This window comes from Ictalurus punctatus, chromosome 24, assembly GCF_001660625.3.
Source record: "Ictalurus punctatus breed USDA103 chromosome 24, Coco_2.0, whole genome shotgun sequence".
In the NCBI taxonomy this organism is placed as follows: Eukaryota; Metazoa; Chordata; class Actinopteri; order Siluriformes; family Ictaluridae; genus Ictalurus; species Ictalurus punctatus.
The window spans coordinates 2,453,773-2,468,444 of NC_030439.2; the positions used below are offsets into that span (position 1 = coordinate 2,453,773).

The following is a 14,672-nucleotide window of genomic DNA, read 5'->3' on the forward strand; positions in this document are numbered from 1 at the left end:
GGCAACCCTGCCATACACACCATTGTTGTTCAGTGTTCTCCTGATGGTGGACTCATGATCATTAACATTAGCCAATGTGAGAGAGGCCTTTAGTTGTTTATTCTTATGTTTGTTGAACATGATATTAAACAGTGAATTTGAAATAGTGTATTCAGCATGAATAAAGTAACTAAATCTTGAACAAATTTTTTTTATTTAGTTTCCCATATTCACATTAAACTAATCTGTGTATATCTTACTACATGTGCAAGAAAAAAGAAAACTTTTAATAGCTTCTCCAGGCTTACGATCTATTTGTACCCATTTGTTTAAAGCTGATGTTTCAACTTGAGTTATAGAGTATTTAAACTTGCAGACCTACTGCAGCAGCAGACAGCTGGTCAGATTTTATACTTTTTGATAGACATTTGGACGTGACATTTGCTAACCCATTATGGGAAACCATAATCAAAAGAAATAAAGCTTCCTTTCCTTGTGAGTTTTGAGTTGCAGTGCGAATAGTGTGAAACGAAAAGCAAGGGTCTGGCTTGTAGAGTGTTTACGTGCCATGTGTCTTCTGGAGCATTATGGACTTCTGACTATGATGGCATGCAAAAAACACAGTGTGACTCACAGATTAGTAAGTATGTATTAGTAAGTAATGTAAAAATGCCACTGATCAGTCATTCCTAATTAGATTTAATTTCTGTTTTATTGTAAATTATTAATTGACCGTGTTATGTTGCCATATTATCTCATGATTTCAACACACATGCAGCAACACAGCTCTTAACACAGATGTGGTTGTATGTAAAATGCATCACTGCATTTTTAAAGGCTAGTTAGTGGATAAGCTGCGCTCTTGATCACAGTTAGTGTCGTGTCTTCCAAAAGGCCCCCCAAAAATGGTTCCACTGATTGGAAATCAAAGCATAACTGGTCGATCTCACCATTAGCTGGACATACCCGAGCATGAATGAGTGTGCACGGTGCCCCTACATGTAACCTTCTTGTATGAAATAAGTTTTTCGTGATGATATTTTGATAGATGCCGTCAAAACTAGATTAGCATTCTCTTGCAATGCAGCGTAAATAATTACTTTGCGTTGAAATCTCAGATGTTTTGCTTTATCACAAAGGCTTTTCATGATGTGTGTTTAGATGTCATGAGAATGTGAGACAGGACCTCTCAGAAAGCTTGAAATGTCGACATCCCTGCCATCAGAGGAGTGCAGCGTATCATTAAGAATGCATTATGATGAGGCATATTATTTGTCAAAGAAAATGTTTGGTCCAAAGTAAAAAAAAAAAAAAAAAATTGTACCTATTATGCAAGATCAGACTAATTGAAGTCAGATTTCCTTCCTTTAAATCCCCAGCTAGACACCCCTGTTACCTGCATCAGAATTAATCATGGGGCAGTAGTGCTATTTCAGCCTTTCTAGATTGCTAATATAAATTAATTCGTGATGTGTGATCACGAAGTTTAACTGTAGTAGGCTGTACGTACAACTATGACATCCCAGCCTGCTATGTGATGTTTATGGGGTCACTTCTCTTTATGGAGTTTAGAGCCCTAGAGGATGTGTAAATGGTCATACAGTAATTTTCCCAAGCATGCTGTTCTCGCTTTTGTCTTGGATCACTGGTCAGAAGATCTTGGAATGAATTGAGAAGGGGCAGGGGTCTTTTTAGGCTGATATTTAAAACAGAAAACCTTTATCTGAGTGCTAATTCCCACTATAAGTGAACAAATGTATGGCCTTATCATTGTGACACTTAGCACACATATTACAGCTCCCAGATTTCAGATGTAATACTTAAATTACAGTCATTCTGGACATGTGTTAATGGCAGTGTTTGTTGATGGTAGCTGGTAATCCCCTGAACACAACAAAAGCAACAAAAGTTGCTAACATAGTAAAGGTTGTAAGATTCACTTGGCTTCTCATATGTGTTGTGAGACTATGAGAGAGACTGGCTATTAGCGTTGACTTTAAAGCTGTAAGGGCATGGACACACTGGATCGTTGCCAATTTTCCACTTTTACTTACTGGTTTCATGCGTCATGTTATTAGTTGCTTTAATGGACCAAAAATAGTTTTCTACTTTGTCTTGCTCATGTAGAAAAAAAGAGATTAACTAAAGCAGCTAGAACCCCTGCTACTTGGTCTTAGAGTGAGGTAAATAACAAGCCATGGATTAAAATTTTCATAAGCTTTTCATTTCAACCCACCTTCATTTTCATGTTTTCATTAACAATCACACCTGGCTTGGACATTCGGTGCTGTAGGCCTGTAGATTTTTTCTTTAGCCCCAAATAATTCTCGACTTGGAGCGGTTCGTGACTGAGTAAAAGTAGATGGCAGCGATGTAATTTTGATTCTTCAGTGAACAGAGGCGATATCTGACAGGATTTACAGGAAAATGTGTGGAAATACTCGTGTCTTATTGGCTGACAGTCTCTCAAGTCTGCCAAACGCTAGCTCATACAGGGTTGAAACTGAAACACAAACATCCTCTCATGCTGAGCAGGAAAACAAGGCGTGTAAATGTCTATATGAGTTCCAAGTTACGTGAACATGTTATGAGCAGAGTATAAGGACAGATAATGTGTTTTGCATGGCACTGTAGCAGCTAAACCCATACAATGATAGATCAGCTGTGCCTCCCCTTGGCTAGTGACACCAAACTAGCCTAGTCTCGTGTTAGATAGCCAAAAAGTTTGATATTTTATCAGTCTGGTAGTCATGCAGACGGTAATAACACCCGAGGCAAGTTTTATGATAAATCCAACTTTTTGTCCAATTTGCACATTTTTTAAAAAGCAATTAGCACTCACATGCAAGAAAAAAAAATGCATGGAAACAGTCTCTTTAAAAGAACATTTTGAATGTTTGTTGTTTTTTTTTGATGGAGAAGAATCTGGGCTCAGCCCCGGATGATTAACGGACCAGATAACGCCCCTGTTGCAGAGACAAAAGAACTTTGATTGTAAGACAAGGTACACTTTGTGTGTCGTCAGGTCAAATCTTGCAACAGTGACTATCAGCTACTTTTACAATCTAACAAACCTTGTGTCAGACCATAATAAGATTAAATATTATAGTGTTAAAACACAGCATGTGCTCTTGTCCTACTGATGTAACTTATTTACACATTAATTGTAAGCTAAATCCAATTTTTAAAAATGATCAAACGCATGCTAACATCCTAAAAGAATTCATCTAAACTGAGAATGAATTAATCTGAAATAACTGAGAATATCTTAAACCTGGAACCTCACACGCCCAGGGAGCTGTTTCAGAAATGTCTCAGGAAATGGTATCACTCCATCAGAACCAGCACCACATGACACCTCAACAGTTTGTCCCCCCAACAGAGTCATTCTTCTCAACAAGCCATCTACAACGCCAAGCAGAACTGAGAACTGAACGCTGCATTTGTATACTGTGTTTACTGTATCGCATGTGGACTTCTGTATTTATAGTTCATTGTATTTTATTTCATAATATCCAGTGCTTTTGTAGGTCTGTGAGTTTACAAATCTGCCTGTTCACATTTTTGGCGAATAACTGAATTCTGATTCTGAAATTATTACTCCGTTACAGGTTAGGGAGCAGTTATACCCTAGGCCTGAATTCACAGAAGAGAGATTTTAGGACTGTTCCCCATTTCAGATGATCACAAAAGTCACAAAAGCAGATCAGTTATCCCATTCCCAGATGCTTCATGGACCCCAGCCCAGCTCAGGCAACTCTGAAACCCTGCCAAAAAGGCAAGCACTTAATCTCTCACAGAAAAGCAGGAACACTTGTTGCCCACAGTTCTTTGTTCAGTTTCTTAGAGGAACACTAAGGTAACAAGAACTAATAAAAACAACAACATGTGATATCATCAACAGTATCAGAGAATGTACTGGAAAAATGTACTGGCAAAGATATTGGGGGTAGAACAGCTAGGCTAGCCCAGTTACAAGACCTGTTTGGAAACACAAACAACAGTAGGACATCACTGGCTCTTAACCCTGTTTTAATTAATTCAACTCAAGTCGTTCCCGTGTGACACCTCTGTCCTGCAGGCTCTGCCTCCTCTGGCTTGGGGAGGGTGAGGGGTATAAAAGCTCCTCGGCATGCTCCAGGCAGGATTCAGATTTACGGGAGAACACAGAGAAGCTCGAGTCTCGCGCTCCCTCTCTTTCACACTGTTCTACCATTCTGTCACGATGCAGACACGGTAAGCAAACCGCTTCGGAACTGACTAAATTAAGCATGCTGAGTTATCAGCTAAAATTTGGTGTCGTGTAATATTGTTATTTATTTGCTTATTTTTACTTAATTGTCTGTCAAACCTACAGAAGGATGAAATTATTATGTGCAAATTAGCACTGTACCTATATGAATAAGTAAAGTACTTGAATAAATAATGAGCTTATATGAAGTGCAACGACATTTAGAAGTGTGAATACTGATGATTTGTTTCTAATAAAACAGTAACTGCGACTGCATTATTGGTATTAAATTGGTAAAGAGACCACACTTTGTAAGACTAATTTTTTTATTTTTTATTTTTTTTACCCCAAATATATAATAAGATAGCAGAGATACATTTGAAATGAACCTAAATTGTAACCAGTTTTAAATCAATGAAATTAGTATTAAATTAATGTATGTGATGAATCTGAGGTGAGGTGAAGAATGAGACAGTGGGACAGAGGTAAATAAATATTGGCCGAATCTCATGAAAGATATTAACATGGACGCTGGGAAAGATCTCGACAAAACTTAGTGTATCTTTCAGTTTATGGACATTTTAAACATCTGAATTATGCGAATCTTCTGACCTCATCGTTCACCATTTGGCATTCAATTTTAATTGAGTTTTATTCAATTCAATTCAGTTTTATTTGTGTATCACTTTTCACAGTGGACAGTGTGGACAGTGGACAGCACTTTTAATTGAATTGTTGCGTATGTTTCTCTTTTTAGGACATTGGTTGTTTTCCTGATCGCTGCTTTAGTGTCTGTCACTCTTTCTGCACCAATACATGGTAAGGAAATACTTAAATAAGCATTCATGCATATGACAACACCTATTTATTAGCCTTCAGGGCTAATAAAGTGCTGTATTCAGCGATGATACCTCTTCCTTCATCAGTGCATTATTATGTGACTATGTTTTCAGTGAAGCAGCTAAAAATGCAGTGCTGTAGCATTTGAAATGTGCAACAATTCCTCTCTTTCAAGGGGGTAACTTGGTGCTTCCCCTAAAGAGAATGTAATCAGAGCCAAAGTTTCTCTAGAGCACACAAAGACGTTTTGTTCACTTGAGCCTGTTGAGTTAACTATCTGACTATAGGAGACTGTTACTTATAGATAATGAAACTACGATACCTCACTTATATTAATTTACCTGGGTTTTCTTCCCCTAGATGGCACAGACAATGATGGTAAGGACATGTTACATTCTGTTTTTCACATTTCTAGTAATGGTGTGGTTCGTATGTATATGCATATTTAATACGCAAATAAAGAAACATCATTAATTGCATAGCTGTTGTTGCAAAGTGTTGCAAAGTAAATACTGACTTGATCTAAAGAGCAACATGCAATGATTCATAATTCTTTTATTATTATTATTTCTCTGTTTTTTAGAGAAAGCACTTCTAGACTTATTGATTGGTAGGTGTTAAACTTAATCGCAAGCATCAATAAACATAAAAACACATTCACATGGACTAGTCACTGATTCTTAAAACCAGACGCAAGTTAAAAATCAAAGTACCATCATTTTCTGTCGCTGATGGACTTAAGGACGCATACAAGCTTGCTAAAGATACTCGATCTAATTAGCATAAAGTAAGCACTCAAGTTACTTTGACACTTTAGTGAACCACACCTTAAACCTTTAACAATAATAGTATTGTTTCTCTTTCTTAGGTGTTAACAATGCAGTTCACCCAACTAATAGCCCTGTGAATGGAGACTCAGGTTAGTCACTCAGCTCATAGGAACAAAAACACTTGAGATTTACATCGGAATTTTCAGCACTGGTCACTGAACTGCGTTAAAGAAATACCGTGCCAATGTTGGACTGTAAAAGAAATCTGATATTTCACATTTAAAATGGGATTGAATTGGTGATATTTCTGATAAGTAGAAGCCTGATTTTTTTTTAATTCAGCGTATGTTCTCTTAGCAGGAACTACAGATGGAAAGGACTCTGCAGAGAAAGCAGAAGGTATGGTTGATCACATATAGCCCGAGTGAAGCTTTAGATGTGTGTTGAAATAAAACCCTGGTAAAAAAAAAAAAATGTATAAGTAACTTGTAAAAAATTCCAATTTGACGTAGTGAAACAGACAGGACAGCAGTATGCGCTATAAGAAAAACAACAAAATAAAACAAAACAACCCTATGGCTATATGTCTTCAATTTCAGGCACAGCAAGTGACCCAGCAGATACAACAGAAAAGCCGGGTAAGATCTCAGAAACACAAGGAGAAGAAAATAACCAAAGCATGCATAAACAAACAAACAAACAAACAAACAAACAAACAAACAAACAAACAAACAAACAAACAGGGACCAGCTTCCCTTAAGTTAAAATAATGGTAAATGGTAGAGCGAGTGTTCAGTAGGATGTGCACTCTACTATTTAACAATAATATTTATATTTTGGGAAACTTTGCCCATAATATTAAATGTAAACACACTTGCAAACAATATAAATTAATTGAAAGAAACAGTGAATTGTCAGGACTTCATGATAATAATATTGATTATTAGTAATTAATAGTGTTCTAATAAAAACAATCCTGTATAACCAGTTACTGTGAGTGTTCAGTAGATAGCTGTAATCTGATCATGATTGCAAATCACATGATTAAAGACTTAATCAGTAACATAATCTTTTTTCTTTTTTACATAGAAACAAATTATTAAGTATAATTGTTTTTGGACTACATCTATGAACATACATTTATATACTTCTGTGTTGAATCACTCTTAAACTATTTATTTATTTATTTTTTTACCTGCATTAAAGTAATAAAAGAATTAGACACAAATCTTTTTTTTTTTTTTTTTTTCAGGTGACACAAGTCAGGATGAAACCACCAGTGGTCCAGATTCAAGAGGTAAGAAAAAAATAGCAGCATTTATAATAACAACAGTGAGCGTCCAGTGTATATACAAGTCCACAGCATCCATTACCTTAGAATTAGTAACATTGTAAAAAGAATTTATATTGAAGCACTTATTTCAACACAAAACACTTATTAACAGTGGAATTATGGGTAGAGTGTGACACTGTGGTGAAAACCTTTGTTTTACTTTAGACTCCTCTGAATCTGCACTAGAGAAGAAAGAGTCTGACATGCCAGGTGAGTCCAGGACACTGTCTCCATAACATACAGCATGGTTTATTCATTCCAGATCTTCAGAAATAGTTGTTAATGATCTGTTTGTTTGCTTTGATTATTAGACCCAGTTGAAGACAAAAATAAAGATCCTTCAGGTTAGTGCAAAGCTATAAAATTCTGTCACAGTGGAAAACACGGAAGAAGGAACGACGATTTAATGGAAATTATTTCATTCCCTCAACCACAGATGACACGGCCGAACGAGCATCAACAGAAAAGAAAACAGGTGAGAGAAAGAGAGAGAGAGATCTGATACCACATGGAACAGTCCTATTCCTTTATGGCTTTATCATTTATATATAATTTCCACAGATGACACAGGGGAAGTAATAGACACACAAACAGATTCGGCTGGTAAGATTATGAATAACTAACAAAACTAAACATTTACAAGTTTAAATCGTAAAAGAACTGAACATTTGTACATTTTACTACTCCAGACGCTGACTCGACGCTCATATCATCAAATGAAATGGACTCTCCAGGTAAGACACCAGCACAGAGTCAGAGTGTTTCTTTACACCTTGCTCTGAATAGGTGTATAAAGGAATGACAAGAAATAAAGGCATCTATGGGGCTACATATTTTAAACATAACGTTACACAGGCTATACAGGTTATTTACTTTAAAACTTTGTAACGTTTTAAAAGTTAAAAAGGCTTTTAAAAAAAAAATATTCTTAAATATATGCAGCATACATGTACAACTTGTAGATTTATTGTCTTGTTTTTGTTTTTCAAATTTCAAATGGTCCCTTGTGTTTTCAAATGGACAATTCATGTTTTAGAATTATAATATGGATCATCATACTGAGGGATAATTCTTTGTACTCTTTTAAGTAAACACCTTTAGGAGACTGGAGGAAAGTGAGAGTGTTATGAACTCCTATGATAGTTATGCATGTTAATCACTTTTAAAGAATCAAGGAAAGCATCATAACGAGAGCATTTAGGATACATCCATTGTTTAAGATCAGTTAGACAGGCCAACCACTGAAACATTCAGATGTGACACACCCTCATGCCGTGTACTGTTTCAGACAAGACCTCTTCCAGTAAGGAGACGGAGTCACGTGCTGAGCCAGACAAGGATTCCCGAGGTATTCTTATTTATATAATGCAAAACTAATGTATCAGTTAGCGAAGGTACGACTGATCACACAATTCATATCTTAATAATCCATGGTTTATCACTTTTCTTCAATATTATGCCTGCTAACAACTATGCTTTCTTATGGTCTGTTAAATAATTCAACCAACTGGTACACCTCTATTGACCTGACCCTAACACTGATCTTTGAACAGTGAACTTTGGAAGAAATGTTTGACGTTTGAATCACTGAAACAGTAATCCAGTCACCATGTGAAGTGACGTGGCTGAAGGGCTTTAAACAGAAATGAGATCATTACTGAACCCAATTTTACACAATGCATTCTTTCCATATTAAAGATTTTGCAGAGTTTATTGCGGTAGCGTAGTAGTGAGATGCTGCAAGGAATATTAAAGTCGATTGAAAATTGAGATTTGACTTGGCCACAAATTACTCTAACAACGCGAATAGTACTGTGCTTCTTAACAGGATGTTGTATTGTTTGAGCATTTGTTTTTGGTGTCTAGGAAATGTCCCACAGTAAGTCCCATTAATGAATTATGGAAATGGCAGGTTTAGTAGTTTGATATTTTACCACTCATAATTAAAATTACTTCTGCAAACTTGTTTAAAGGAGAATAAATTCAGCTTCTTAAAACCCTTTTTTTTTGTGATTAAAGAAAATACTATGGGTATACTATGAGCTTCTTATGTTTCACCATTATTGCTACAACATGGCAGGATAGCAATTCATTAAAGGCACCTAAATCTTTGTAGAAACATTAACTGAATGATATGTTTTCACATCTTAGGTTTTTAAATGAGGTATATTTAAAAAAAAAAAAAAAAAAAAAAAAAGTATAAAATATACAGTGTTCAAAAACTTTTGCATGGGAGTGGAAATAAATGATGCTTTTATCCAAAACAAGAAATGACCAGCAAAATAGTGCATGCGATAACACTGTGTGGCTCTTCTGGACTGAATATAAAGTAAGCGCATTTACACTGCACAAAAAAACTGATTGTAACTCGAATGTAACTTTTCTCGTAAACCGTTAAGTGATTAGTAATTGTCTGAAATGTACAACTGTATTAAACCCATGTTCACTTTACATCATGAATGTATTCCCATACTACCAGAATCTGAAAAGCACAAGTCAGATGCCAGCACTGATGCATACAAGGACAGTAAAGAACAAGATGTGGACAAAACCTCGGAGATGGAGGACAAGGACAAACCTGCCAACAAGGCTGTGGACACTGATGGAGATGGTGATGAGACAAGAGGCACAGAAGACACTGATGTGAAAGATTCATCAGAAAGAAAGGACAAGACCAGCAAGCATGATGATACTGACAAGGATACTGACCATGACACAGTGAAATCTTCAGACATGACAGAGATCAGTGACAGCGCTGAGAAGACTGACAAAGACAGCAGTAGAGACAGTGACAAAGAGGATGATAAAGATAGAGACAATGACAGAGATAGTGATAAAGATGAGGATAAAGACAGTGATAGGAAGGATAAGGATGAAGATGAGGATAAAGACAGTGATAAGAAGGATAAGGATGACGATGAGGATAAAGACAGTGACAGGAAGGATAAGGATGACGATGAGGATAAAGACAGTGACATTAAGGATAAGGATGAAGATGAGGATAAAGACAGTGACAGGAAGGATAAGGATGAAGATGAGGATAAAGACAGTGATAGGAAGGATAAGGATGGAGATGAGGATAAAGACAGTGATAGGAAGGATAAGGATGGAGATGAGGATAAAGACAGTGATAGGGATAGTGATGCAGATGAGGATAAAGACAGTGATAGAGACAGTAAGAAAGATGATAGGGACAGTGATGGAGACAGGGATGGAGACAAAGTCATAAAAGATGAGGAGGATAGTGCAGACAGTGACAAGGACACCACAGATGACACAAGCACTGACAAAAGCAATGAGAAGGAAATGACTGCTGGGGAAGAAAAGGACACTGACCAAGAGACAAAGAGCAAGTCTGAGGAATCTGTGAGGGGATCTCAGCCTGGCTCGTTCATCTTGGACTCCTCAAGTAAAGAGGATAGCCAGGACAGAGAGACGAGCAGCACTGAGTCCACTGATAAAGACAGCTCAGACAGCACAGACCATGCTGACAAGGACAGCACTGAGACAGATGGAGGAGGTGCATTTTCAGTTCTTATTGATACTATTTTGCACACGGTGTAGTTATATGTAAATAAATGCACTGAAAATTGCAGTGATATTTTTCTTCTACAGTTTCAGATGTCAGTGCCAATAGTTCGGAGATAGAGACTCCTGGTAAGTGGAATATTCAAGACCAGTGTCTACTACTATGGATACTAACTCAGTGTCTTGATAACTGATTTTCTGCGCTCATATATTATCCAGATGCAACATCACTTGAAACAGCTGAGGACTCTCAGGGTGACTCCAGTGGTGAGACACACACACACACACACACACACACACACACACACACACACACACACACACACACACACACACACACGTGAACTCATTTTCAGTACACCACAATAAGTTGATTTGAAAATGAATTTTTTTCCTCTTCGTAGATGAGAATGACGATGATGACTCAAGGGGTGTAACAGAGTCGAAATCACATGGTAATTATATAATAGATACGCTCTTAAATATGCAACAGTCTTTCCATCTCTTTGGATCTCTTTGGTTAAGTATATTGTAGATGTTGAAATCTTGTTCTTAATGCCATTATAGAGGACAACACTGATGAAGACACTGATGTAGACACAACTGGTATGTAAAAGTGCTGTTTTGGTCATTTATACTAAACTGTTGGGTTGATGCCATAGCAGTGTTCAGCAAAACATAACAATGGACCTGTAGGTAAAAAACAAAACAAAAACAACAACCCTGTAGGACAAAATTATGTGAATGATAAAGAGGGTGTGTGTTTTACTGAAACGGCAAACTGAAGCTTTCAGTAGTTGACCAGCTTTATGATATCATGTGAAACAAATAATTTTTAGATGAAGATAAGGATATAGATATGGATGAATTTGACACAGTGCAGAATGTTGCTGAGGGTAAGCACACACTCTATATTAGCACTAAAAAACATTTAAATATGGAATGTATATACATATATACACATATAGATATATGCATACATGCATACATACATATATATATACACACACATATATACATACATACATACATACATACATATATACATATATATTATATATATATACACACACACATATATATATATACAAACACATATATACATACATACATACATATATATATATATATATATATATATATATATATATATATATATATATATATATATATATATATATATATATATATATATATATACACATATATGCGTACATACATACATACACACACATATACTTTGTAACTTGTTACGTTGTCCATTTGAGAGCAGTATTAGGATAAGGTTGTCTGAACTCAGTCCTGCTGGGTCACAGAGAACTGAAACTTGTCTCTTGACAGCAAAACCATCTGATGTACCCGACCAGCCAGATCATCTAGAGGACACACCCCAAGGTATCCGTCAGACAAGTGTGGTGTTGTGATGTTGATTTAAAGCAGAAATGACAATGTTCTGATCAGAAAACATCTTCTAAAAACAGATGATAAACAGCATCTTGCTCTGTCTCGCATTAACGGCTGTATGTTGTTATATGAGGGGATTTAAAAAAATGTTAGACAAATGTACAAGAAACTGGAGTATAACTTTCTATACTATTCTATTCTATTCCTTAGGGTCTGTTGTTGGTAGCAATAATGCTTCTCTAAGCTCCTAGCGCCCAGAATATCACTGGATCAAACCATTTAACAGGTAACTTGGTTTGAAGATCAGATGACAATAATTCTCCTACTTTTATCTAACAGTGATCTCTGACCAGAATAATTGTTGTGTGTTTTTGACATTTCCTATACAGGGTTATGCAATACATGGTGAAATACTAAAAGAGAAGCAACTGAAGTCACTGTGCTAACCAGCCATTTTGATTCCCTATTAACATGACATTTTATAACTTTCTGTCCCCTTTGATGAAGGGTTCTTGGATGGAAAAATAAATTATTCTGTGTGGTGATGTTCTGTTCCTCATAACTCTGACAGTCTTAATTCTATAACTGAAAAAAAGCAATATTTGCCATTTTTGTTTAATTTGTGAAGAAATGTAGAGGTCAAAAATCTTTCTTTTTTATTCACACATAGAAAGTTTGAAACTTAGCAATTAGTCACAAATATAATGTTTGTATTTTTGTTCTATAATGTTGAAGTCAAAATCATCAGTGGCTTTTCACTATCATGTCTGTGGCCCTGGCTTTAAGACACATTTTGTCCATCTGACTGCTCCACCTTCTGGACTGACACTGTTCTTAACCTCAGCCGAACGTTGTACAGCTGAAACATCAAACGCAAATGACACATTGCCTATTAAAATATAGTAAAACATGTTCAAGAATAAAATAAATGTGTACAGACAGTTTTGCTTAAGTGTACCTTAATTTCACATCTCTAGAGGTTAATGTTAATTAATGTTGCAGTGATATAAAACCACAGATTTACAAGTACTGAAATGACACAAGATGTATAGATTAATTAATGTCACTACAATGTGCACACAGGGACCAATTCTAATAAAATAATGAGTTGTCAGACAAACGTCAGGCCATGTTTTTTCATTGAAATTCCAACACAGAGACAGATACACACAGACATATGCACAGAATCACACGCAAAGACTCATGCTCACAGAGATATGAACACAGACATACACACAGAATCACGCTCACAGAGATATGAACACAGACATATGCAAAGCGTCACGCTCACAGAGATATGAACACAGACATACGCACAGAATCACGCTCAGAGAGATATGAACACAGACATATGCAAAGCGTCACGCTCACAGAGATATGAACACAGACATATGCACAGAATCACGCGCACAGAGATATGAACACAGACATATGCACAGAATCACGCGCACAGAGATATGAACACAGACATATGCACAGAATCACGCGCACAGAGATATGAACACAGACATATGCACAGAATCATGCTCACAGAAATATGAACACAGACATGTGCACAGACTCATGCTCACAGAGATATGAACACAGAGAAACGTACAGAATCATGCACACAGAGATATGAACACAGACATATGCACAGAGTCACGCTCACAGAGATATGAACACAGAGAAACGTACAGAATCATGCACACAGAGATATGAACACAGACATATGCACAGAGTCACGCTCACAGAGATATGAACACAGACATATGCACAGAGTCACGCTCACAGAGATATGAACACAGACATATGCACAGAGTCACGCTCACAGAGATATGAACACAGACTTATGCACAGAATCATGCTCACAGAGATATGAACACAGACATGCACACAGACACAGAGACAGATTCACAGAGACACAGGCATAGAGAAATATGCACACAGACATGTGCACAGACAAATGTACAGAGACACATGCACAAAAATACACACATAGAAACATATGCATAGAGACCCAGGCTCAGAGATACATGCACACAAACAAATGCACCCAGATACATGCACACAGAGACATATGCACGGAGACACACCCACACACACACATGTACAGAGACACATAGAGACACCCACACGTGTACAGAGACGCACAGAGACACACTCACACACACATGTACAGAGACACACCCACACACACACATTTACAGAGATACACTCACACACACACATGTACAGAGACACACCCACACACACATGCACAGAGACACACCCACAAACACATGCACAGAACATACAAACAGAGACAAATACACAGAAATACACACAAACGCACTCATGCACACAGACACATGCACACAGAGACACATGCACACAGAGACACATGCACACAGTCAAATGCAGAGACACATGCACACAGAGACACATGCGCACTGACAAATGCAGAAAGACACACCCCCACAGAGACACATGCGCACAGGCAAATGCAGAGAGACATACCCCCACAGAGATACATGCGCACAGGCAAATGCAGAGAGACATACCCCCACAGAGACACATGCGCACAGGCAAATGCAGAGAGACATACCGCCACAGAGACACATGTGCA

General features: G+C 37.0%; 1 protein-coding gene across 4 annotated transcripts; it reads left to right on the top strand.

Moving 5' to 3' along the window:
- The first annotated feature begins 4,081 nt into the window (after positions 1-4,081).
- On the top strand, positions 4,082-12,589 carry stm (starmaker). 4 transcript variants are annotated; one of them, XM_017455218.3, is made up of 22 exons: positions 4,083-4,215; positions 4,968-5,029; positions 5,411-5,428; positions 5,634-5,660; positions 5,919-5,969; positions 6,178-6,219; positions 6,420-6,458; positions 7,073-7,117; positions 7,319-7,363; positions 7,465-7,497; positions 7,590-7,628; positions 7,715-7,756; positions 7,843-7,887; positions 8,442-8,501; positions 9,633-10,673; positions 10,769-10,810; positions 10,901-10,948; positions 11,086-11,136; positions 11,249-11,287; positions 12,023-12,076; positions 12,296-12,371; positions 12,475-12,589. In XM_017455218.3, exons 1-21 carry the CDS (start codon positions 4,112-4,114, stop codon positions 12,334-12,336), a joined length of 1,968 nt encoding a protein of 655 aa, XP_017310707.1. In that variant the 5' UTR covers positions 4,083-4,111; the 3' UTR covers positions 12,337-12,371; positions 12,475-12,589. The 4 variants fall into 4 exon arrangements, with proteins under 4 accessions (XP_017310710.1, XP_017310707.1, XP_017310708.1 ...); XM_017455219.3 differs by having other exon boundaries at positions 6,181-6,219; XM_017455221.3 differs by lacking the exon at positions 5,634-5,660 and having other exon boundaries at positions 4,082-4,215.
- Positions 12,590-14,672: the final 2,083 nt, after the last annotated feature.